At 43.1% G+C, this 27,572-nt stretch overlaps 1 protein-coding gene across 2 annotated transcripts in view; it reads right to left on the reverse strand.

The window, feature by feature from the left end:
- Window positions 1–27,572, reverse strand: part of LIFR (LIF receptor subunit alpha) — a 78,546-nt gene that overhangs the window by 19,555 nt on the left and 31,419 nt on the right. For both annotated transcript variants that reach the window (XM_056112036.1, XM_056112037.1), the window contains 10 exons: window positions 22,750–22,913; window positions 19,273–19,450; window positions 17,121–17,378; window positions 15,210–15,339; window positions 14,426–14,595; window positions 11,940–12,085; window positions 9,220–9,382; window positions 6,739–6,809; window positions 4,237–4,450; window positions 1,333–1,512 (listed from right to left, as the gene is read on the reverse strand). In XM_056112036.1, the coding sequence (XP_055968011.1) occupies window positions 1,333–1,512; window positions 4,237–4,450; window positions 6,739–6,809; window positions 9,220–9,382; window positions 11,940–12,085; window positions 14,426–14,595; window positions 15,210–15,339; window positions 17,121–17,378; window positions 19,273–19,450; window positions 22,750–22,913 (1,674 nt within the window). The remainder of the gene's footprint in view (window positions 1–1,332; window positions 1,513–4,236; window positions 4,451–6,738; window positions 6,810–9,219; window positions 9,383–11,939; window positions 12,086–14,425; window positions 14,596–15,209; window positions 15,340–17,120; window positions 17,379–19,272; window positions 19,451–22,749; window positions 22,914–27,572) is intronic.

Consider the following 27,572-nt stretch of genomic DNA (forward strand, 5'->3'; position numbering starts at 1 on the left):
GACTAGATACATTGTTTCGATAGAAGATACACAATTATTGTTTAGAGTTTACGACCCCCCCCCCAATCAGATATGCTGAAACAGTGTTGTGAAATGATTTGCTTTCTACAGCTTGGTTTAAGAATAAAATGCTATCGCGGCCGCGCGGTTTTGGATTTCTGCTGTTTCACTTATTAACCCTGGAAGTATTTCTATTAAAAGTTAGATAGTTAAGAGATTGGTTTCTGTGCTCTGGAGTCGTGGCCGTGCCGGAGAGCCGCTCGAGGGGGGCAGCTGGTGACCTCGGTCGGGCGTGAAGGATGGCCCAGAACGCCCCCCTTCCCATGAGGCCCCCGCTGCCCCCCGCCCCCGGCTGAAAGTTTGGTGTTTTAAGAGGACCCCACTGCGAAGTGGGGGAAGTCATGATGAAGGTGTTCTCTGTTTCTGCAAATCAAACCATGATGCTTTATTCCCAGATAGGCTGTCCACCCCGTTTCTTGGTTTTGGGGCCATACCTGGTGAAGTGGGATGAGTTCTGTCCTGGAGACCATATGGGGTGTCAGAGCTTGAATCTGGGTCAACCCTGGACAAGACAATCGCTCTACCTGCTGTGCTATTGCCCTGACCCCTTATTCTGCCCAAACAGGAACTGGGTTGGTTGACTAACCACCTAGGATCGCATCCTGCTCCTATGAACCCCTCCTCTGGAAAGCAGCTCTCTGCTTGCTGTAAGGACCAGACACCGGAAGCTCCATGCTCCCGGGAGGTGCCTGTGTGGAAGGAGTAGGCCACCAAGTTCTCTTCAGGGAAAGGCCAGGGATCGACCTTGAGGGAAACTATTGGACAGCCACAAGAAGCACCCTGATTCCAACTCAAAGAGCCCTTTTGAGATGCTCCCTCTTGTGAAAAGCCAGAAGCACAAAAGTATATACAATGAGGCTCTGGTCTGGAGAAATTGGCAATTAGACAGTGGTAAAATCTTCTACACTACTTGTAATACTATGTAACACCAGGGACATTTCATAGATGTTCCATAATTTATTCTTTCTCCTAATGGCTCTTTGGATTGCTTTTGGATTTTCCAGCACTAAGCAAGACTGTAGTGGGCATTCGTAGATGTCTACCTGTGTTATTTCCTCTAAAATTTTTCTGGAAATGTACTTACTAGGTGGAAGGATATGAAAGCTCTCACACAGAAACTGCCGCAAAGCACCTGCCAGAGAAGTGAAGCCAACACACAGCAGGGCCAGAGGCTGAGGGCACCATGACTTGATTTCACCTGGTCTCCCCATGAGATGCTCTTTTTAAAATGTTCCCCAGTAGCTTTCATTGAGAGGCATGGCCATATCTCACCAGATTCAATGGTGGCTTCCGTGGAGCTTGGAAGAGCCTTCCTCCAGTCCATGAGGCAGGGCTGGGGCTGCGAGGACTTACACCACTTGATGACATAGTCGCATGTCATGTTGGGGTTGTAATTCCAAGTGAAGAGAAAGCCTTTCCGCCGCCCAACAGTCTGCTCCACTTTGATATCATCTGCAACAAGAAAGGAGGAGTAGAAGGTTACAGGCATGACTTCAACCCCACAACAGAGAGGGAAAAATCCCCAGAATATGGGCAAGAGGTCCAAATCAATGTACGAATGTTTGAAGAACAGGGCTCAGTCAAGACAAACCTGAGGTAAAGTTTTAAAGTTTTAAAACTGAAGGAGAGTCACGAAAGAGGGATGGAGTAGGGTGGGACCGGAGGGTCCCTGCTGGGCTGCAGGAAGGAGCAGGAGGAGGGAACTGCAGGGAAGGTTGGATGCCCTCTGCTCATCATGTTCTATGGACTTGAGTGCCCACCATGAGCGCAGATGGGGCTTGCACCTGCACCCTGGCCCTGGGCACAGAGTCCACAGATGGGCATGTGTTATCTCCGGGTGAATGAGCAGTTGGACCTCCCCATCCTTCTTTTCAAGGATGGGGCTGAGGGAATTCTGGAGTCAGAGCTGCAGGGATCTGCCGAAACCCCTGTGGGGTTAGGATGGCTCTAGGGACAGTGCCAGAGGAAAAAGCCTAAACGGTCCAAAGTACGGGAGGCCCACAGTTGGGGAGACATTTAGGCCAGGTTAGGACACTGTGTTCAAAAGGGGAATTCCCCACCCTTCCTTTAGGAAAGACACAATTTCCATAGCTGATATACATACATAAAGCTATTGCTGGACACAAAACAACTTAGCTTTGAGTACAGAGAGCCTTGGGCATCAGAGCCTGCTGGCTCTTTGTTTTTGTTATGGCTAGGAAATATCCAGAGAAGACTCCACTGAGGACACAACTGGAGAAATCTGAGGAACAATGTTCTGAGGTTTCAGAAGCTGTGTGAAAGCGACTGACCAGACCACTGTATAATTCTGTAATCACTATCTTTTGAAGGAAATGTGAAAAAGGTAGGAATATAGCTTATGAATTATGAGGACATCCTCCCATTGCTCATCGATTTGCTCAAGCAGGCTCAGTAACACTGTGAAACTTGTTACTGTGTTTGGCATATCGAATACGTCACGGGGAGCTTGCCAGGCTTTGCCGTGCAGGTGGGATACTCTCAGTAGCTTGCCGGGCTCTCTGAGAGGGGTAGAAGAATCAAACTCGGGTTGGCCATGCTGGCTGTGTGCAAGGCAAATGCCCTACCCGCTGCGGCTATTGCTCCAGCCCAAGAGAGGACATATAATAATATATAGCACACAGAATACAGTACTATAAAGTGTAGGGTGGCCTAAAATTATAAGAGCTGTGAAATCTACAAATTTGATTATCATTCACTCATCTTTTGCTTGCTCTCATGAGTCTGTATTTTTGCACCCATGCGTGAATGCCTGAGGGCTTCTCTCCACTGCTGAGTTCGGCTCTCAGGGCCATGGTCAGTGTTCTGAGACTGAGCACTGTGAGCACTGTGGGAGCACTGTGGGAGCACTGTGCTACCCCTGGTTGGTAACCCTCTGGTCACAGAAACAAATTAAAAACCCAGTTAAATGGCAAGCCATAAGGTATGGTCTTGAGTGAGGGCCGAAAGATTAATTCATTCTACCTCTAAGAGTGAGAGGTGAAAGATGACACCCCATACCGGGGCAGGCATGACCCAGAAGCAGAGTCAGCAAGGCCAGGAGGTGGATGAGCTCACGTAAACCCCTGGCTCAGAAAAAGGCTAAGGCAGCGGAGGGCTGGATGCACCACAGGTCATCCGCCAAACCGAAGTCAGCTGGGGAGATGCTCAGAGGGTAAATTGCAGCCTTTCACATGGAAAGGGTTAATTCCTAGCACCAAGTAGGTCGCCCAGAACTGAAGCAGTAAGTGACTCCTGAGCACTGCTGGTATGGTAAAGAAACAAAAATTTAAAGGAAGGTACCAAGCAACTACAATAATCACACCATGGGAGCTGGAGTGAAAGTACAGTGGGTACGGTGCTTGCCTTGAATACAGCTGACCCGGGTTTGATCCCTGGCATCCATATGGTCACCCCAAGCACTGCAAGGAGAGATTCCTGAGTGAAGAGCCAGAAGTATCCCCTGAGGATTGCCAGGTATGGTCCAAAATCAAAACCAAAAAAATGATACCATGGTCCTATTTTAAAGCTTATACTGAAAATTTAGTTTTGGGGGGGGAAGTCTTAACAAAAATGAACTCCTGTTAATAAAGAATATTGAAGGCCAGAGTGATAGTACAGCAAGAAGGGCATGTGTTGCACACCAGGTTTGATCCCCAGCATCCCATATGGTCCCCTGAGCACCGCCAGGAGTAATTTCTGAGTGTAGAGTTAGGAGTAACCCCTAAGCACTGCCAGGTATGGCCCCCAAACAGACAAAAATCTTGGCTTCCAAGCTGCAATTTAAATGAGCACTTTCCCTTGCGTGACACTTTGTTACCTAGCGCAGTTGGTGTAACATCAGCACTCACTCATGTCTTGGAGAGATGTGTGAAAGCGCCATCTGAATAAGCTGCTAAACTAATTCTTCTTTAGAGCCATATCCACCTCCATGGTTCTCCCACATACTGCAAGAGTCGCTGGGGACAGCAATGATTTCATCCATCAGCGTCGATGATTTGAGTCAACATGACTGCAGTGAGTGAATCCTGACTAGCCACTGCTAGTCAGTGTGTGGCCCTGCCTCTGTATCAGGCAGCAGGGACACAGAGAGCTACTGGGTCAGGGAGCCAGCACCAGCTGTAGGCATACCTCACTCTCATTCCCAGCTCCCAGAACTACTTTACCTGAAGTACTCACCATTGGGAATTTCCATACTGGTTATCTGAGAAGGTGGCGATGCGCCAACAGAATTCTTTGCCACCACACTGACGACACAGTCGTGCTTATCAAGTGGGATTTCCGCCTTGTACTGGGGCTCAGGGATCTCAGCGAGGGACTGGGTTTCCTCCGCTGATGAGCATGAGACGTTGTAGAAAAGTATTTTTCCATTAGCTTCGTTAATGGGCAAAGGCTATGGGGAAATAAATAGAAGAAATTAACTTAACGCCGAAAGAGACCAAGTGACAAGGTGAGATCCTCAAGTCTGAAGTTGACGCTGCACTCATCCTGACCAGGGAACCTGAGAGAAGGGGAAGCGGCTGCCAGAGCCAACACTGGCCACGAGCCTGTTGGCATCTAGCAAGGGAACCTCAGAGAGAACCCGGACCTGTGGTAAGAGAACATGAACATTCGAAATCAGGACAGACGGCACAGTGTTTGTCCAGAAATGAACTCCAAGCAAGGGATGTGAAGCATCCCCCATGCTACTCACACACACACACACGCACACACACTCTCACACACTAGGGTATTGCAGTTGTTTGGAAAAAAATAGTTTCCTTTCTCATGGTGGTCACTTGCCCATGACAGAAAATTTAGAAAATGAAAAGTTGGAAAGGAAGAAGTTTAAAAAGATCTCATCAAATCCCATCTGCTGGTCTCTGTGACTCTGTTTCTCCCCGGTCTTCCCTTTCTCCAAGACTGACCCCTCCTTGGTGGGTCCTCTGTTGCTGTCACCACCATCCCCCACCCCCGCAACTCCCCTGCCCATGGTCTCTTCACTCTGCAGGGGGCCCCCATGTGCTGAGGTGTCTCCCCTTCCAGACCTCCTATGGCCACCCACTCAGATGGAGGTTCTTGAAGTCCACAAGCCCCCAGCAACCAACCCCCTTCCCACTCAGGAAATGAGCACCCTACCTACTTCTTCACTCAGTCGATAATCACCCCAGTATCTTTGATCTTGGTTAAAAATCTGTCTGATTTGAACCGATGAATATTGGATTTTGCTGCTGTTGTTGCTGTTTTAGTTTTGGGGTCACACCCGGGGGTGCTCAGGGATGATTTCTGGGTCTGTGCCTAAAGATCACCCCTGGCGGGGCATGGGGTAAGGGAGATCAAACTCAGACCGGCTACAAGCAAGGCAAGTGTCCTAGCCGCTATACTATCTCTCTAGCCCCAAAGAACGATTATTTTTTAATATGGCCAAACATATTCAACTACTTTGGAAAATATTCCTAGCTTTCTCTGCACTGAAGCCATCTGTCATACTCTGAGCACTCAACAGGATGCACTCCAGGCAGTGGCCAGGGGTGGGCGTTAGGGCTCTTCTGCGCAGATCCCAGCTGACCCACCCTTTGGATGCAGGCTTCACTTTCCGTGGTGTTGTACAGATGGCAAATTTTTGTAAAAACAAAATTAGGGTTTACTTTCAATAGCAAAATCTAATTACAACTGTTCATATAAGATAGGGCATAAAAAACGAATTGTTCCTGGTGTTCATAAATTAGATTTTTAAAAAACAGCAACAAAAATGTTTGCTACAGTCAAGAAAAAAATGTAATGCAATTTGTATTTTATCTAAAAATTTTGCTAAACCATGCAAGACTTTGTAATTGGCATGTTATTATAATGTAATTTATTTAAGGGGAGGAAACTACACATGAAATTGATTACAAACCAGTTTTCTGGATTGGGGAGATGGTTCCAAGAGCTAGAGTGCCCTTTGTATGTGGAATCCTAGGGTTCAATCCCCAGGCGCTGCACAGAGCCCTGAGCATAGTTGGCTGTGGCACAAATAGCGAAGCAAAACAACACAAAAATCAAAGGTAAAGGTAAAGGTAAAGGCCCTCCCGTTGTTCATCGATTTGCTCGAGCAGGCCCAGTAATGTCTCCATTGGAGACTTTGTTGTTACTGTGTCTGGCATATCGAATACGTCACGGGGAGCTTGCCAGGCCCTGCCTTGCGGGCGAGATATTCTCGGTAGCTTGCCGGGCTCTCCGAGAGGGGCGGAGGAATCGAACTCGGGTCGGCCATGTTGGCTGCGTGCAAGGCAAACGCCCTACCGCTGTGCTATCGCTCCAGCCCACAAAAATCAAAAAGCAAAAAAAAAAAAAAAACCATGACAACTTTCTATTCTTAGAAGAAAAAAAGGTAACATAAACATGGGATTCTAACTTGTAATGAGCCCATGTTTCTGGCTAATCTGAGAGAGAAGGAAGCCAGAAAATTCTCAGGTCCTTTGTGGGCCTCATAAAATCGAGTTTTGAGTGCTTGGAGACAGAATATCTCCTGGTGGCTGGAGGTCCAGCCACAGGAGAGGACCAGCAATGAGCAGTCAGAGTTTTAGGAGTTCAGGCAGATCCCAGCAGGTCTGCAAACTAGCCTAGTTTGGGGAACGTCTAGGCATCTTGAAAACCAGAGAACCTTAAGGAAGTTAAACAGTGAGTTAGCTAAGTATTCAAGGAGAACAAGAGATGTACCTTCCAATAGATGATTAACTTCTTTCCATCAGCACTCCACTCTCTCCACGTATCTGGTCCCTTTGAAGGAACTAGGAAAGAGATTTGAAAGTTAGGACTGAAGATGCACATGACTCATCTGTAGACAGTGGTCCCTGAACTCTTCATTTCCAGGTATCTGGGATTTTCAATAAAAATGTGAAGCTTCCACTTGGGAAAACAGAGAGATGCTCTCTGAGCGGTGGACGGGTACTCGGCCTACCCTTAAAGTCCACTAGGGATGCTCGGCCAGCAACCCCCAGGCCCTCCAGCTGCAGGGACCTTCTCTCCCTCTGCCCAGCACTCCCCTCCCTGCAATCAACCCCTGGCTCCCCTCCTCAGGCCTCTGTTTCTTGATTAGATGTCACTTTCCAGTGACCAGCCACCCTATTTAAAATGGAAACCCTCCTCCCAACCCAGGGCCACGTCTTAGTTCCCAAGTCTTGCTTTTGTTCTGTGAAACTCGTACTAGTATCAAGTAGAGTTTTTTTTTTTCTCCTTCTTTTTGGTCTTTAGGCTATACCGGGAGTGCTCAGGGCTTACTCCTGGCTCTGTGCTCAGGAGGGGTCACTCCTTGGGTGGGGTGGGGTGGGGTCTCTGGGGACCACAATGTGGTGCCAGAGATCAAACCTGGGTCGACGCATGCAAAGCAAATGCCCCATTGCTGAACCAACTCTTCAGCCAATAAAAGTTTCACTTTTAATCCTATTAATCTCCACGGCATAAACTGCAGCTTTAGTCACTGTATGCTCCTGGTAACTAGAACTATTTCTTATTACACAGTAAGCACTTAGTATTTAGGTAAATTAACACCTTTCTTTGAATAAGGTGTAAATAAAACATTTCTTCCCAGCCACAAAAGCTTATCTGAAGGCAAGAAACCATCGAGGATGCCCAGGTCTCCTGATAATATGCGTGTGTTTGTACCCCATCCCCCAATCAATCACAGGCCCACTTTAGGCCAGTGAGACCAAAAAGGTGAAAGAGAAAAATAACTGGGTCAACATCTATGATTTTTTGTTGTACTATTGGCTAATTTTTGCAAAAAAAATTATATTCATTAAATGATAGAATATTTTACTATTTTTTGCTGAATGAGTCCTAAAACTTGCGCCTATCCTATCCTACTCTTTGTGATGTCTCTCTCTGTGTCTCTCTATGTGTCTCTGTCTCTCTCTTTCTGTCTCACTCTAGGAACCCACACTGTGGGGCAGTCACAAGTCAGATACTTTACCCCCCCCCCCCATGGTTTTGGGCCACATCCTGCAGTGCTCAGGGCTTTGTCCTGGCTCTGTGCTCAAGGATCACTCCCCAATAGGCTTGGGGATCTAGAGCAGATGCTGGGGACTGAACCCTGCCTGACTGGCCACATGTGAGGCAAGTGGCCTACCTGCTGCACCATCGCTCCAGCCACAGGATTCAGATACTCTCCCTGGGGAGCCCTAACAGCAGAGCCGTCAGGATCACCTCAGCACATGCAGGCAGCACTTGGATTAAGACTCTCTACCTTTTAGTCATCCTCCAGGTCCTTTTTGCTCGGGACCAAAAAGGGACTTTCCTGAAAAGGGTGCATGAGGGGTTTGACCAGTGACCTGGTACTAACCAGGCAAGTGCAGTACCCTCTGAGTGCCCATCCTTCCCAGCTCAATGCCTCCATTCTTTCATTTCACTTTGACTCTTGAGTCATAACTGGCCTTCGGAAATTATCATCATTAGAAAACTAGCACCTGTTTTTGTATCGACTTTGACTCAAGCTTAACTTCAGAAAGTAAAATTATGTGTATTTCTGAAGGTTGGACTGCAGATAAGAGCTCCCAACAAATTCTCGACATTAGTAACTGTTTTCAATGAAAGGCAATCTAAGTAGATTACTAAAATTTCTAGAAAAGGAAGTCTAAGAAAAATCATAACTTGCATGAAAACCAGTTTGATTTCCTGGGCATAATTTCAGAGTTGCTGAAGTCATGCCATAGTTGGCACGCCTAGTCTTTTGATGAGCACATGCCAAAGTCTTTTCCATATTATCACAAAACTTTAAACACCATCATTTAAAATTCCTCTTTGGGGCTTGAGAGACATTCAAGACCCAAAGGCATAAAAACTAAAAAGCTTCCTTTCCTTGCATGAAAGGGAAAAAAGTCTATCTTTTCTATCTTTAATGCATTTCCTAGCATCTGGGTTTGATCCCTGGCACCGCATGTGGTGCCCCAAGTACCAGAAGGAGTCACTCCTGAGCCCAGAATTAAGAGAAAGTGCAAAGCGCCCTACGTTTGGGCCCAAACTCCACCATCCACAATAACAATATATAAAATGACATGCCTACAATAATATACTTCTCACAGAGGTTATCATTTACGTAGTATAAGCATTCTCCTTTGTCACTTTGGTAACATTTTCTTTTTTCAGAACAGCATTAAATTCCAGGATCCACAATAATAACTGGACATAAATTAGTAAACTCACTGGCTTCTGTGGTTAAATAGTGCATTTCATTACTCCATCTGCTCCATTTCCAAAAAGGTTCAGTAAAACAACGAATCCGGAAAGCATACATGGTATATGGGTTTAACTTGTCCACAGCAATGAGGTAATTTGAATTGTCTACTCCCTTGATTGTGACATTCCGCTGTTAGAAACAAAATATATATACATATGTATATATAAGGTGTATGAATACAGATCCACATCCACAGACATTTCTGGATAGGAGAGTCTTCCAGTCCATTTGTAATACAAATGGGCTAAATTTCTATGACTCTGCTTCTTTACAACCCAAAATAGTTTCTTGGTTTTTAATATTTTTCCATAAATGCAAAATCAGTGAAATTACAGTCATATAATAACGCATACAATTTTTAAATAATAAATCATGCAGAGGTGATCTAATTTTGATAATCAGCCAATAGCTAATGGTTAAGCAGTAAACCTTAGCATCAATTAGCAATCTGAGATGAGCTGTAGATAACATGCATTACTCTTATGACATCTAGAAGCTTTCTGGAGGTAGATGTTGCCTTGCGCTTGTTTCACTCATTTGCTTGTTATCTTATGCCAAATACCAGTAACAATGATGGGTCTCATTCTCCTAAAGAGCCTTGAATATAATCTCAGGGCTAGGATGAAGGAGACGTTACTGGGGCCTGCTCGAGGCAATCGACGAATAACAGGATGATTTGTGATTTGTGATTTGCTTGTTATCTTAGGGATCTCCCCATTGGGTGCTTGGGCAATGTAGACCATTAGGGCCATATCCAGCAGAACTGGGGGAGGGAATCTGCAGTTCTGGGAAGGCACTTGGGGCCAGGCCTCTATGTGCAAGGGCACAGCTCCACAACAGAACCCTCATCAAACTGCCAAGCCACCAATTTCTTTCAGATCTGTAGCTCCTAGACTTTGCAGCCGGAACTTCAAATTGTCATAGTACTATTAGCCCCATAGAATCACAGCAAACCTGACAGGGGGTGGGGAGGAAGCTGCATAGAAGCCCACCAATCTCCAGGAGCCTAAACAATAACACTGAAGACTCAACTAGCACTAACCAGCACAACAGATTTTCAGACAATGACTTCTGTGACACCACTGTGAGATAAAACAATCTTCACAGACTGATTCTTATTGATCTAAGTTTTAATAATTCATTCCATTTGCCTTTGTGTTGCAACAAACAATATGAGTAAAGTTTATCATGCCTCCAAGGAGGCTTGCTGGCATGGTAGATAGGAAACTGGAAACATTGGTTGAGAGACGGTCACAAAGGTAGTGGATTGGTGTTGGAACATTTAATGCCTGAAACAACTATATTATGAACAACTTGGTAAACAGCAGTGTTGTAATAATTTTTTTTAACTAAGTTGAAATGAAGGTAAAGATAAAGGTAAAGGCCCTCCCGTTGATTGTCGATTTGCTCGAGCGGGCCCAGTAATGTCTCCATTGGAGACTTTGTTGTTACTGTGTCTGGCATATCGAATACTCTCGGTAGCTTGCCGGGCTCTCCGAGAGGGGAGGAGGAATCGAACTCGGGTCGGCCATGTTGGCCGCTTGTAAGGCGAACGCCCTACCCGCTGTGCTAAATGATTCGCATGCCTCAAAAATTAGCCTGAGAGGTCAGGGAGATAGCACAGGGGATAAGGCACATGCCTTGAACAATGCTGACCCTGGTTCAATCCCCAGCACTGCATGATCTCCAGAGAATAAATGAGGGTACCTTAACACCACCAAGTGGGCTGGGTAATCCCTGGCACCACAGGGCCCGAGTAGTCGTGTATTCTCAAGCCTCTACATGGAACACCGAATACTTGCCTGATTGGCTGAGAATCACCTGAGGTGTCCCCTGGGTGCCACCAACCACCCCTTGGGAGACCCTCCTCCTCGCATTTAGGAAAAAAAGAACACCTCTGAGCTTCTGATTTATTTTATTTTTTTGCTTTTTGAGTCACACCCGGTGATGCACAGGGTTTACTCCTGGCTCATGCACTGAGGAATTACTCCTGGCGGTGCTCGGGGGACCATATGGGATGCTGGGAATTGAACCTGGGTTGGCCGCGTGCAAGGCAGATGCCCTACCCACTGTGCTACTGCTCCAGCCCCTGAGCTTCTGATTTGTTAATACAAATACAAAGTGGATCACATTTTCCATATGACTAATATTCTAGAAAGCAACAGTAAATTTCCAAATGGATGCTTAAAGTATCATTTATTTTGAATGTACTACACTTGTATAAGATGGTACAGTATAAAAGCCAATCTAATTATTTAAAATGCATTAAAAAATCATGTTCTGACTCATAATGACCAATTATTACTTGCTCCTGCTGTTGCTTAGCAGTTTTATAAATCCCATCATTTCTCTGGTGCCGGTTAGTCCATTAACTGGTGCTGAAGGTTACAGCCCAAACTATTCATTCATACACAAATGTATGGAGTGCCAGCTACCTGTCAGGTACTATAGCAGACCTGGAAACATTCTGAGTATAAAAGCTAAGCTTATGTTCCATAATATCAGGCATTATACTTGTGTTCAAGTATCAAATATGATGCTGTTACTGGACTGATATACAATGTCCTGATTCTTAGTAAAACTATATAATAAACTAGGTGTTTCACATTTAAAAAAATTCACTCAATTATTCATATAAAAGCATTTAATACAAAATATATCAAATATATATATGTAAGAGCCTTACCAATTCTTGTACTGAATTCATTTTATTAATTTCAACTTGACATGAAAGTTTTATCTTTGCAAAGTTGCCTGGTAAATGCCAGGAAAGCACAACAGCTGTTGAATTAATATCCTTCACTTTGATTGAAGTCGGTGTGTGGGGATAAACTGCAAATAGAATTTTTAAAGATGAATGATCTTAAAAGCTACTTTCTAGGGGTCAGAATGAGTGCACTGCAGTTAAGGCCTGTGTGTGGATCCCTGGCACCTTGGGGTCCTAAGCACTGCCGTAGTAAGACTGAGCACAGAGCCAGGAATAGCCCCCACTACTCCAGGTACCACTAAGTGTGGCCCAGAAAACAAGACATCAAATAAATAATAAAAATAAGTTACTCTCTCATATGACCAGTGGAGAACCAAGGAAGGTATGTCGGTGTTATCAATAATAGTCTTTATCGAATTCACAAACCTGTTTTTATGATGATACCATAGCGTTTTTAAGAAAAATTTTAAGACCAAGTTAAAGGTTCTTCAATTAGTGTCAAATTTACTAAAAGACAGTAAGATCATAATCTTACTTCAGATATGACCAGTAAAATACAAAGGAAATGAAAAGAGTACAATATACTAAGTTCTAACTCTATGGCGGGCTGGAGCGAGAGCGCAGCGGTAGGGCGTTTGACTTGCATACAGCCAGCCCGGCCAAGCCGTTCGATTCCTCCTCCTCTCTCAGAGAGCCCAGCAAGCTACTGAGAGTATCTCGCCCGCACGGCAGAGCCTGGCAAGCTCCCCGTGATGTATTCAATATGCCAAACACAGTAGCAACAAGTCTCACGATGGAGACGTTACTGGGCCCACTTGAGCAAATCGATGAACAACGGGAGGACAGTGACAGTGACAACTCTATGGCACAAACTTAACTATGAAAGGAATTAAGTACAAGCATGATGAGGTTAAGTCTCATAGTGAAGATGGGAGACTAAGACTAAACTTGGCAAAGTGACTGTGGAAAAGCCTTTCAAGCTGGGATCAAGGCACTATGAAGCTAACTGACTATTGCACTAGTGATGGGAAAGAGTCATCAGCAAGGGAATGAACAAACTATTTGTTGCAACATACAATGCAGATGGATCTCAAGGGCTTTTTTTAAAAGCCAGAGATAAAATTTCTTTTAAAATCAATCTCTGGGGGCCAGAGCGATAGTACAGTGGGTGGGGCATTTGGCTTGCACACAGCTGACACAGGTTTGATCCCATCATTCCATACTGGACCCTGAGCACCACCAAGAGTAATTACTGAGTGCAAAACCTGGAGTAACAAAGAGAGGGATAGACATAGAAAGATTGCATTCATCTGGGGGGATATAAAGTAACAAAGTATGAGATTAATACCCAAGAATAGCTGAGATCAGCACCAGGAGGATTACTCCATAACTTAGAGGCCAGCCGGGTATCCTAGAGGAAAGGGCAGTTCAGATAGAGAAGGGAGCACCAAATAAAGGATGTTTGGAGGATCCTCCCAGGAGGGGAGATGCATGTCGAAAGTAGACTATGGACTGAACATGTTTGCCACTCAATGCCTCTTTTGCAGACCACAACACCCAAAAGGAGAGAGAGAACACAGGGAATTGCCCTGCCACAGAGACAGGGGGGATGGGGGGATGGGGGTGGGGGGATATTATCCATGGTGGTGGAAAATGGGCACTGGTGGAGGGATGGGTATCTGATCATTGTATAATCGAAACCCAAGCACAAAAAATTGTAAATCTACAGCTGTAAAAAAAAATAAAATAAAGGGAAAAAAAAAGTAAAAAAAAAAAAAAACCTGGAGTAACTCTTGAGAACCACTGGGTGTGACTCCAAGAAAAACAAACAAAATAAATATCTAAAGGTTATATATGTCCACACATCCTATCTACTCTGTATGATTCCTTTCTCAGGATTGCCAAACAATGGTCACAAGATTGCCAAACGACATTCTCAAGATGACCAAACAACAGACATGAAGCAAATATCGAAGCCGACTGGGTGGGAATGTGACAACCTGGAGGGGGGTGGTACCAGGAGTCCTAAGGAGCTCCTTTGTGGTGGCAATGCTTTCCTGCCTCTGCCTGGGCTAGGCTCAGCTGCCTGTTTGAATGAGACTCCACAGGTACAGGTAAGGTACTACCATTGGGGAACCTCAGGTGAAGGAAGGAGTCACAAAGGCTCTAACCATCAACATAGTATTTTTAAAAATTTGCAAAAGTTTTCAAAAATCGAAAATTGTTAGTTATATAGAGTTTCTACCTAAATAACTAATTAAAATTTTATTTTCATTAAATAAAATGGTCAAATCAGAAGTTAAAATTTTTAAAGGTTCTAAAATAAACTCACAAAATTCACACTTTGTAACTATTAAGAAATTAGAGAAATATAATCCCGAGAAGTACTTTTCACTAGTCTCCAGACCCTCCACTACTTTTAAAGTTATTTTTAAGATACTGATTTTATTGCAGTGGCTTCTTACCTTTTTCAGTCACATTAATTAAAATTGTAGATTCTGATCGACCCAGAGGATTTTGAGCATTCAGAGTAAAATTATATATTTCTTGATCTGGAAGCACTTGAAAGAATAACTGATAGGTTTCATTTATGGGCATTTCATTTCTTTTGAAGACAACATATTTCCCTGAAAAGCTGTAAATTAGAAGAGCAATAAAAAATATCAAAGGAATCTGAGAATGGCAAGAAATGAATGGGTAAATCTCTAATAAACTTTTTAAAAAGTCTGTACTTCTAAGGTTTATACTTCTAAATTATGGACTACTGCATACAGGTTAGAAAATGTATATGAGATAAAAAGTAGAAGAAAATAATCAGTCACAAGCTCATCACTCAAATAGTCTCTGTTCATATTTAAGGTTCCTTCTCAGGAATTCTTTCTTTTTCAAAGGAGACAAGAAATCAAGACTTTCTAACGCATTTAGAATTATAATAGAGAATCAGAGAGATGGTACAAGTAGGTAGTGTGCATTCTCTGCACCAGCTGAACCCAGCTTCCATCCTTGACACAAAGGTCTGAGCCCTATCAGGAGTAATCTTGAAGCACAGAGCCAGGAATAAGTCCTGGGCACCACCAGGTGTGGCCCCAAGACCCAAAAAAATAAATAAAATTGTAATATAACCAAATTTGAATATTCCTGTACAATATATCTCGTTCAGACAATAAGAGCAATAGTGCCTTTCTTCCCCACATCATCTGACATCCATCCACGGTACACCACTGAGTGGGCATTTCTGGGGACCTTTACCTTTCCAATAAAGTGTAATTTGTATCACGTGGGCCCACCAATGATGTTGGTCTTCCTGGATTCCAAGTACATATAATCTGTTTTAAATCATATGTTTCACAATTCAGTTTCTGAGGAATATCAGGTGGATCTAATAGGAAAATAAAATTAAAAAACAAACATAGTTACTTATGGTTACATGTTTATTCTCTAAAAACATGATACTTCATAAATATTCATATATTTTCTATACTGTCCTTTGAAACTGGGGAAACTTGGGACATTAATGGCGGGAAATGTACACTGGTGAAGTATTGGAGCAACCTATGACTGAAACCCAATCATAAACAACTTCGTCACTTGTATCTGACAGTGATTCAATTAAAAAAACTGTGACGCTAATCCAACTCCCGGCAGATTTTTCTAAGTATGAATATGTGTGTGTGTGTGTGTGTGTGTGTGTGTGTGTGTGTGCGCGCGCGCGTGCGTGTGTGAGAAACAGGGTGATTTTAAATTTCTTTCCGGACTTTTCAAGGAAAGGTCAGGAGAGAGAATAAATGAATCTTAGCCTCATACCAAAACCTTCCCTGACTCCCAAGTTCCTAGCAAGCTCCCCTGAAGGAAAATACTCCTGCCCCTGTGGGTCCTACTGAACAAGAAGATTACAGCCCCAATGTTACATATGACAGGCAAATACGAATCAGAGTTGGCCTAGGGAGTGCTGGAGAGAATGAAAATAATAAACACGTTGTATCTTCATCTTTTGTTTTCTTTATACTTCTAAGTAGGTAACTTACTTTGTGGTCATTACAAACAACTTTACTGCACTTATTGCTGGTTCTCAACTAGTCTGCATGAACATTTAGGAGGAAAGCTCCAAGTTAGGCCCTAAAATTCCAAGAGGCAAGAAAATACATATTTCTTGGATTTTTGATAGTCAAGGTTTTTTTTTTAATGTAACCTTGCTGTCACTTGAATTATGAAATGCATTACTGGGAAGTCAAATAAGGAGACTAAGTTATTGCCACCAAGCTGAGAAGTGCATCTAATCCTGGTTATACTCTGGGGAGAATATCACTAGCTGGATATAATTCGTCCTGAATTTCTATAGAAGTGAACAAAAATTACTTGAGAGCTGTTATCCCAGAATACAAGTGAGAATAAAAACACCTGAAGCAATCAGAAAGCACAAAATCTACTTCGCAATAACTTTTTTCATGATGTGCTTAGTTTTAGCTCTGAGACTTTTAGCTAAATACTCAGGGAGGCAAAGGCACCAAGGCACTAACACATCATAGTGTCCTGGGCAAGAGAGCAAAAACAATAATATGAGGTTATCTGTGGACAACTGGCATAACCATGAATCTACAGATACAGCACATACGCACTTCAATTACTTGTGGAAATAGTATAAAACTTCTAAAACCGAGGAGATCAAAGATGCATTACAGGGCACAGTGAGTGAGAATCCCCTCACCCATTTCCAGTTACCCTCTTACTCTTCAAATATATTATCTTAAATGTCAGAAAGAATAAATGTGCTACTAAAAGGTTTTGTGTTGAATTATTAAATACTCTTTAATTCAGGAACTTAGAGAAGGCATATTGGGGACATTATTTCATAGGAAATAACTCCTAAAACAATGAATAATTAAAAATATCATATCGCTAAATTCCCTAATCAGTAGCCAAATTTTCAAATCTTATAAAAACCTATAAATTATATAGATACAGGTAAGTAAAGAACAAGTTTAGAACTAATCTTAAACAAGCAAAAAATCTGGTGCCTCCATATATTGCATTTATTGAAGAATAAGAAAATAGGAAAGAAACAAAACAACCAATACCTACCTCCAACACAAAAATGTATTACAGCTTTCAAAGAGGATGAAAAAAAGAACAGAAACTCTTTTCTTAATAGTATATACTTACATCCAACAAAAATAACTGTCCCAAAAATGTCATTTTTTGTCTCAAAAATCACATTTGTTCCACTACTTTGAGAAGCAGACACGTTCCGGATCTTGATTGCAACATTTTCCCCATCAAGATGGATCAGAGGACAGGAAGTTAGGCCAATCTGGGCAGATATCACTTTTTCTTGGGTAATACAACAAATTGTGATATCTGACCCTACAAGTAGTATACTGTCTAGTGGAACAACCTGATTAGTGTGAGAAACAGGAGACCCTGGGGAAAGAAAAAGTAATTTAGTAGATGCTTAAAAGGTTCAAACTCCTGACATCCCATATGGTCCCCCGAGTACCATCAGGAGTGATTCCTGAGTACAGGGCCAGGAGGATGAGTATGGCCAGGTATGACCCAAAAAGCAAAACACCAACAACTATCTTGCTGCACCATTTACTTCCTCTGTGAAGAAAAAAAGATAAACTCAGGACGCCTGTGCTGACGTTAGAATGGACTTTCCTTTCCCACAAGGTTTCCATGGTTCCCCAAGTGATCAGGGGGCAGGGACCATCTTTTGAGAAGTGGGCTTGGGGTGCAGCTTGACAACTGCCTCAAGGGGTTGGCGGGACATGAGCATTGGTGACGAGTAGGGGCTTGTAGCTCACTTTGCCCAGTCCTAACCCAAGGCAGAGAGGTGGAAGGACTCTTCACTAAGTCTATCTCCCTTGCTCCCACTCTGCTGAGTCACCGGCCACAGAAATACATAAGAATGTTTATAAAACAAATGCAAAGGAAAAGGACAGTGATTGCTACTCCTATTAAAAACCTAAATTAAAAAATGATGAATAAAAATAATAAAAAATAAAAGTGTACATTCCTTTGGTGGAAGATGGAGGGGAAAGAGGCAGACTAGACATCACCTACGGACATTGGTAGAGGGACTAGATGTCACCTAAGGGCACTGGTGGAGGGACCAGAAATCACATAAAGACACTGGTGGAGGGATCAGAAGTCACATAAGGACACTGATGGAGGGCTTTGGGCACTGTGTAAGGTGTAGCAACTGTGTACATCAAACCCATGAACGTTAACATTGTGACCACGTTATCTAAACTAGAATAACAATTTTTAAAATTTTAATAAAAAAGTCTCCTGCCCCCGCGACTGGCTGCCCTCGCCAGAGCCCCTTGGAGGGGAGCGGGTCGAGCTTTCCTCCCCGCCCCGACCAGGGCTCTGGCAGCCGAAGACCTCCAGGACCAGCCACCACCATGCTGAGATCACTCTCCGCACACATGAAGGTACTGGCAGAGGGACAACGTCACGCGGGTTCCGGGGCCAAGATCTCCAAGCCTACTTGGATTGGGGCCGGGCATCCTCCACCCAGATCCTCCAAACTCCAGTAGGCGGAGGTCACACCCACCAACTGGCCCCCTGGAGCCGTGTAATCCCATCAACGGCCAAGACCCAGAGACTATAAAAACCAGCTCCCAGACATCTTATTATGACATCTTATTATCTCATTCCTACTTTGGACAAACTGGCAGGCTACCGAATATAGCCTGCCCACACGGCAGAGTCTGGCAAACTCCCCGTGGTGTACCCAATATGCCAAATACCAGTAACAATGATGGGTCTCATTCTCCTAAAGAGCCTTGAATATAATCTCAGGGCTAGAATGAAAGAGACGTTACTGGGGCCTGCTCGAGGCAATCAACGAATAACAGGATGATTTGTGATTGTGAATAAAAAAAATTCAGATTCCTAAGGCCTGTCTCAGACCTAATGAATCAAAATCTTCTGGGACGGTTGCAAACTGTCAAGCAAGATCTCTAGGTCACCCTCACATATCCAAATGGGCTTCATAAAACTTAAAGCTTAAAAAAAATAAAGTCAGGGGGCCGGAGTGATAGCACAGCGGTTAGGGCATTTGCCTTGCACACGGCCAACCTGGGTTCGATCCCCATCATCCCATATGGTCCCCTGAGCACCGCCAGGAGTAATTCCTGAGCGCAGAGCCAGGAGTAACCCCTGAGCATTGCTAGGTGTGACCCAAAAAACAAGAAAGAAAGAAAGAAAGAAAGAAAGAAAGAAAGAAAGAAAGAAAGAAAGAAAGAAAGTCATTGACACAAGGATTATCTAATTCACTTGAAAGAAGAATGTTTTGACTCAAACTTACCAGAAATGCTCTTCAAAGGGCTCCAGGCACTCCACTTTTTGTGACCAGAGAAATGAGGGTCATCGATGTAGCACCGAATTCCCACATAATGACTGGCGCACTCCAAGGGGATGTCTGAGGTCCAGTTCCAGTAATGCACTGTTTCTGTCCCACCACTCAGAGTTGTATTGAAGGGTATCTAAGAAAACAAACACAAACACAAAATGGTATTTCCAAGGAGTAACTCAATTCTTCTTTCCTTTAGGATTAAAATACAATAGATACGAGAAGTAAAGGCAGAGCACATATTTTGTCTGCCTGATGCCCTGGGTTTGATGCCAGATAGGTGGTGGTGGGGCCCTTCTATACCCAGCATTACCTTTGCCTTACATGTGAGCACTGCTAATATAGTCTTTACATATCACTGCCACAAACAAAAATGTCTAAGAGTCTGCAGACATTCACCAGAAAAATGAAGTTTCGTCCCTTTGAAAAAGTATGTGAGTTTTCTAGAAAGCCAACAGAAGAGTAACACGCATGTCACTGACTGCTGTTTGACCCCCATCATCCCATAGCACCCCCAATCACCACCTGGAGAGATGTGAACACAGACCCAGAAGCAGGGCTTGAGCACAGCAACTTGTGGCACCAAACTCCCCAGACAAAACAAGAGTTTCCAGTATAATAGGTGGAAGATGAAACAAGAATAAATGTGACAATGCATTCAACATGTTGAGAAAATTTCCCAACCAAAATTTCAATGCCCAACTGAACTATGTACCATAGTGGAAAATAAAGGTACATTCAGAATCGTGTCTGTCTCAACGTCTACAATCAAGAACGTTTTACACTCCCACCAGCAAAGCATGCAAGTCCCAACTGGCCTGCATACTGTCAATAATTAGAAAAGTCTTTGAAATTTCATTAGAAACTCATCAAAAAATTTAAAAATAAAATAAAGTTGCAAGCCAACTATTATAGGCAGCCAAGTCTATCTACAATAAATAGTAAATTATTAAAATCCATGTTTCTGGGGCTGGGAGATAGTAGAGAGGTTAGGATTTGATTCTCAGCACCACATGGTCCCAGAGCATCACTAGGGGCAGCCCTAGAGGGCCCTGTCCTGGCATTAAACTGCCAGCTTGGATAGCCAAGAACTGCTGGTGACACCAGCAGGGCCCTCCTCCCCACAGAAATAAAACACATACTTCTACCAAAATAAGGAAGTAGGAGGAAGAAAAGGAATTCAGGAAAAGGGGATTTATCACCAGACAAAGGAGAAGGGGGTCCCTAGGATGAGAAGGACTCCTTGGACTACAGCCTCCTAAACACCTGTGAGTGTCTCAAATGGGTGATGGCTATATCAAGGGCACTCCCCTCAAGCCTAGGGGTGGCTGGAAGGAGCTGAGTGCTCCCGAGACACCTCTGACCATAAGAATCCCCAGGTGCAGGTCCAGAGCAAGAGGACGGCAGGCGGGGCACTTGCTCTGCACATGGCCGACCTGGGTTCAGTATGAAGCCCTGCCTAGGATCCCTCCACACAGCTAGGAGTGATCCCTAAGCTCAGAGCCAGGACAGTGCCAGGAGTGGCCCCCAAACCCCACACCCACCATCACCAGAGAATCCCCGGCTGCTGTTCATACTCTGCACTCACGGACATCGTCAGTAACTTCGACAGCCCTTACAGAAAGGGGGCTGGAAATCCAGGAGCCCTCAGAGAGACCCAGACAAAGATAAAATGGGTAAAATAGTGATTCTCTTTAAACATTTCAACAACTGGGGAGAACTTAGGATCCAACCAAGAAGACAACTGTGAAAAGGCAAGAGAATTTAAGCTGCACGACAAGATGGAAAAGTAAGAAAAGCATATACAAACACTTTGTGGTTCCACTGTGGGTAGTGTTTATGGTCCTAAACTAAACAACAAATACTGATTTACCAAAAAATTTAACACATCAGTTTATGTATTGGTGTGTTACAAATATAACTCACACAGAGAGAGAGAGAGAGAGAGAGAGAGAGAGAGAGAGAGAGAAGAGGGGGGGAACAGAGAGACGGGAGAAGAAGAGGGAGGGAGGAGGAAAGGAGGGGGAGAGAGGAAGGTAGGTAGGAAGGAAGGAAGGAAGGAAGGAAGGAAGGAAGGAAGGAAGGAAGGAAGGAAGGAAGGAAAAGGAAAGGCAAGGCAAAGGGTGAAAAGAATGGGAAACATAAGCTAAGCTAACTCTTTGGACAAATGGAGATAGATAATGAAAACAGCAGCCACGAGACTCCCGGGTACTGTCCATCCGCTCTGTTCTGTGCTGTCTACAGTCTCAACCACTTAGCCTGAGGCTCTAGATGTAAAGCATCGATCCTACGTGGTGAATGCTAGGACTGAGGCTGACCAGAGCATTCACTTATAGGTCTGCCCACTTAGTCACAGTGTCTACTCAAAGCTCAAGGATGAGCTGGGGAAATAGGGAGGAGGCATTAAGCTCCATCTCTCAGAGAAGATGTACATGAATTACTTGTAAGGGACGTTCCTCTCTTATCTTCCATTTTCAGCTTAACTCACATGGACCAGTATATTGCTATCTTAAAATTTTCCTGTTTCCTGCCACAGTCTTAGATTACTTTTTTCTGGTAAAAATAGCTCCCTAGCTCCTTTTCCTTCTGAGAAGCAAATTAGAAATCAAAAGAAATAACCTATATTATAACATCTGCTTCTGTCTTTGGAAGATCCCCCCCGCCCCCGCCACGATGGGATAAAATGTCCTGCTAAGGGAAAAATAATCATTTTTTCCTACTGCTAAGTGCTTTTTATTTTAAATCTGATGCTAAACTGATATCAAACATTCGATTAGTCTTAGACACACGAGATAATGACTTAATATCTGTATGCGCTATAAAGAATGCAACAATAAGCCAACAATTACAATGGTTAAATATTTTTCAAGACATTTTTATGTTTGTAATGTTGGACAAAGAGAAAATAGAGAAAGTTATATATAAAAGTGTATTTATATACACTTTTATTTTTGTATGTAAATGCATTTATTTACATACACAAAGATACTCTTTACTGAGTGGCCCAATGCTAGACCAGTCCTCCTTTAAATTTCCAAAACTTTCTATAATGGTTACACATAATTTTAATACTATGATTTCTGAGTCAGTGCATAGCTTTTTAATGAATTCTTAAAGGATATCTGCTTTGCTTCTTTACTACTACAAAGTTTCACTGGTGTCACCTGAAAAATCTTTTTTAGAAGTATTCTGTTTTCTGGGCTGGGAAAATAGTAGAGGTGTTAAGGCAAGGGCCTTGCAGGGCTACTTAGGCCAGCCCTGGCTCAATCCACAGCACGGCATCTGACCCCCTAAGCACTGTTTCGACTGATTCCTGGGCATGGAGCCAGAGTGAGCCCTGAACACAGTGGGTATGGTACAAATACCCCTCCCAAAACATATTCCATTTATTTAATGCTATAGGGGGACAAATCTACTTTTGTTGAAACTTACCAAGTTTACAAATTCCTTATTCTCTTTACGCAGAATTTTAATCTCCCAGGTCACATTTGAGTAATGTGGAAAAGCAGAACCCTTATCACTCCACTTCAGACGTAATGTTGAAGTTGACAAGTCAGCAGATAAATTCAAGATCTCTGGAGTCTCTGGAATCAAGGCTTAAAGGAGAGATTTATCCTTATTAAAATCATAGTATCTTTCATAATTAAATTCCATTTATCAACTAATTTTAAACTATCAATACTGACAAAATAATTGAGTTAAAAGTAAACTCTGGAATCTAGTACTTAAAAGAGTGTTTGTGTGTGTGTGTGTGCCTTCCATCAGCTAAATCTGAGAAAATGATTTATCATCCGGTGGTTTCAAATCCATAATATTTTCTGATACAAACGGTAACTAGGTTCCTGAAATACTCTAGCATCACTTGGTCTGAGACCTACACTATGAGAGAAGGAGAGAAGTCAAAACTTCCTCTTTTAGAAAACAACGGACCACGGGAAGCTTGCTGCTTGCTCCACAGCCTTCTCTATCACTTCTCAGCCTAAGTGGCCTTTGAGCTGAACAAAATCACCCACGTGAGAGATATTGTGCGCTACACCAGCAATAGCCATCAGAAAATAGAATATATTGAGTGGAGGAAAGCAATGGGTTTCTGAGTAGATCCAAGATGTACTGAGCAGATAAAACTCAGTTCTTCTGCAAGGCACATCAAGAAGCAATGTGCAATACAAGGTGATGAGGTCTGCAGTGCTGGAGAAAGCCTGGCCAGAATAATGAGGACTGGGCTGAAGTGATACAACAGGCAAATAGAACACCTTCCTTAGAGGGCAGCCCAGGTTCAATCTCTGGCATCCTATATGGTTCAATCCCTGGAATCCTATATGTTCCTCCATCCTATATGAGCACCAACAGAGTGATCACTGAGTGCAGAGTTAGGAGCAGTCTCTGAGCACTACCAGATGTGTCCCCACCACACACATATACACACACACACACACACACACAAAAGCCACAACAGAACAGTGAGGATCATTGTTATTTTTTTTGAGCTTAGAAAAATGTATGTTCTTTATTTTGTTTTAATTGAATCACTGTGGATTACAAGGTTACAAAGTTCTTTATAATTAAATTTAAGGCATACATTGTTCTGACACCAATCCCTTCACCAGTACCCATGACCCTCCACCCATGTCCCATGTCCCCAGTTTCCCCCCAGCCCCCAAGCCTCCCTCGATGGTGGATCATGATGTTCTAAATGGAAAGGAATGAAAAAAATCTGATGGGGAAATCGCTGAATGAAAGAAATGAAGGACTAGAATAATTAAAAAAGAGATATGCAGGATTTTGTTCTCAGCCCAGAGAGAGGCAAGCAGGACAAAAGGAATGAGAACATGGTCAGCGGAGGTGGGAGTGCTGGCCTGGGATGACTAAATGTCCAGCAAGGAGAGACCCTAAGTGGAAGGTCTGTGGCCAGGTGAGTGAGGACTGAGCAGGGTGAGTCAGAAATGGACCTGGAGAAACCAACAGTGAACCAAGAAGGCTATGACAGATGAAACCAGCAAGAATCCCAGGGAAGAACAACACAGAAGCAGAAATCCAAAGAAAACCTAGAAACAATGGAACCAAAAGCAAGGGGTTGGCATTTAGACTAGAAAAACAAAATAAAACATACAATGTCCCAGGGGCCTGGCGCAAAGATCACTGACATTAGCTGATGATACTCTCCATGTTGGAGACATAGACCAGGGAGAAGAGTGACTCAAAATCTGTATTACAAAGTGAAAAGAAAAAAGAAAAAAAACATGTTCAAGGATGGGTTTCTCACAGGAATAAATGGGTAAACCAAAGGGGGGAAAAGGCAGGCAAAACAAAGAATCTTCAAGTTTCCCTATCTAAAAAAGGGAAGGTAAATTAAGGAGAATTTTTGGATCGCTGGGAAATTTACAGGAAATGAACCTGTTCTAATCTAGGAAATGCTGGCTTTCTGGTATGAGGGGCAGAGAAACTTGGGTGCTCTTTCTGGCACATTCTTTCTTCAATAACAACTAGGTGAAATTAGACTGAAAGAAATCCGCAGACAGAGGTTCTCTGGCTTTAGATCACCCCCTGTGCTTCCACACAAAGCTCAAGAACCAATTAAAGTCAGGACAAGCATAAACTACAGTCTCAGAGGCCGGGCACCTACATGCACTAAATAAAACAAATCGGCAGGACAAATCCACGTAACCATGTTGGTCTTGGATCTTAAATACATACCCTGAAATTTAGAAATCTTCCTCTATCTTGGACTCATGGACAAAGTCTAGGACTGTAAAAGAATGGATGCAGCCTCTCTACTAGGAAACAAAGTCTGCAGTAAGCTGGCTCTCTAGGGTGGGTGAAAGGATACTTTATAGAACAAGGTTTAAGTGAGATGCTGCTGTAGGCAAAGCAAGCAAGCAAGGCAAAATGAGAGCGCCAGGCGAGGGAGGGTTCAAGGAGCCTGTGTGGAGCAGAGTTTCCAAGAATGTGGCTCTTGTTTCAAACGTTTCAACATGCTGAGCTCTAGTGACTTAGCAATTACGTACAGGGGACTATTTCACTGAGCAACACTCATCTATTAAAATACCCCCCGACGAAAAGTCCACACAATTTATATTTCATTTAAATAGCTGTGGGCTACTCTTTGAAACACAAGTCACATCCAGTATTCCAAGATAAAGACAGTGATAGCTAGAATTACAAATGAAAGAATTATGGACACACATGGACACACACAAACACTTTTAAACTTGCTTTTCTTCACAGCATGTATGGGAAGTTTCTCCAGCGTTCCTAGGAACCACTGACTGCATTTCTTTCCAGCTAAAATAGATTCTTGAGGACAATGTTAACTTGTTTTCTAGAAACCAGGAACTTCTCATCTAGGAAAGGCTCTTAATCAAAGCCTTGCTTATTTATTTCTTTAAAGCCATGAGAGCTCTACTTGTAACCTCCATGACCTTAGACCATCAGGATATGTGAGTTGTCCCAAGGCTTTTATGGGATCCACAATATTTATTCTACACCTCTGAACTACCATCATAATTTAGTAGTCACAGTAGTAGTATCTTAAGAGTGGGGGTAATATTACCCTAACAGTCAGATGACAAACATGCCATTATTATTACAAATATGTTCAGCAAACTGCACAATCTACAAAAACAATCAGACAAGACACCCAGAATATATCTCAGCTTGGTTTTCTGATTCATTCTCTCCACCACACTCATCTTCAAGAAGTTTCTCAAAGCTCCAAATGCCTTCTCAAACAAGCTGACAGCACAAACTGGCTCTCTTATGAAGCCCAGGGAAACTTTTGAAAAGTCTGGAATAAAATTAAAAGGGTTTTCAAATCTATACGCAAAGATAAGACAGAACAGGTCTGATAACAAAATCATAACCCAGAGGAAAATAGCAAGAAATTTGTACTATAAAAATGAAAACCCAGCATTGGGAAAAGTAGCACAGTTTAAATTTTTAACTCTGAAGACTATTTCAGCATATATAATAGCTAATATCCATAAGAACAGTACTGCATGATCCCTACGAACTCAAAATGTGAATAATATACAGTCTCACAAACATCTGGCATAGAATTACAAAAGGAAAATAACTAATACGGTTCCTCTCTCCTCAGTTTGAAAGATTACCCTAAATAAATACTTTGCACAGTGAGACTACAGTTACAACACAGACAGATTCTAAGTTCCTGGAGAGTATGCTTTGTTATCCTTTTGCAATCTGTACTAAACCAGATCCAAATCACTCCGAATACATCCATAAAATTAAACACATTACCAAGTGAATTTGATTTTCTTTCCCTTGCTTCAAAGTTAGTCATCCCTATCTGGCACATCATCAGATCATCATGGTGCCACCCTCCAAGAGGGGTCAAACAAACTTGTTAATCAGCCCACCATGAAAAACAGTGAGGACGCCTGAGAGTGTGTGTGGGTAAGGGGCTAGCCCTACATGCAGTCAACCCCAGCTGGATCCCTGGCACCACAGTATCACCCCCTAGGCACCACCGAAGTGGCCCCAGTCCCTCCATCATCCACTCCCTGCCTAAGCAGTTACTGAGGTTTCTGGAGCGTCTGGGGAGACAAGTGCCAAAAACCAAAGCTCTGCAGCAGTGCCCATCCCCACTACAGCTACCAAGGGCTCAACTTCACTGCCTCACAAACACTCTCTCTACAGAGACACCAAGCTCCCAATAAGTTCAGGGACTGTGCCCAGATTGAAAACACTTGTTTTTTTTTTTTGGGGGGGGGAGTCAGGGTCTATAGTGTTTCCCCCTCCCCTGCACCATCTGCATCTGCTACCTGGTCGACTCTTTGACCATAAATGTCTGGACCTCCTGACGCAACAAAATGCTGACAAAATTTGTAGACAAAGACTTACCAACCCTGCAATCTGATATAACAATGTTCACATAAATTTATTTTCTAGACCTACTGATATGAATGCTGCCACTCTGTTATCTGATCAACTCTCATCCTAGAATTGTATCAAAAGCTTCTGTTTTTTTTTCTACAGTAAATAAAAAAATTTAAAAAAGAGACTACTGAGGTTTTCAGGTCATGTGGTCTTAAAACATTTCTATCTTTGTCACACTAGGTTTAACTCTGTGCACTCATTTAGCCAGTAGGTCATATGCTAAGTCAGCAATGGTGTGAAAGACGCTGCTACAAGCAATGCACTGGCCTAGGTGTTCACTATAAAGTCTCTCCCCGGGTGGCGGAGCAGCACGGCAAGCATCTAATTACAAAGGGAATCGTTAATGCAATGTGAGAAAT

The sequence above is a fragment of the Sorex fumeus genome, unplaced genomic scaffold, assembly GCF_029834395.1.
Source record: "Sorex fumeus unplaced genomic scaffold, SorFum_2.1 ptg000015l, whole genome shotgun sequence".
Classification (NCBI taxonomy): Eukaryota; Metazoa; Chordata; class Mammalia; order Eulipotyphla; family Soricidae; genus Sorex; species Sorex fumeus.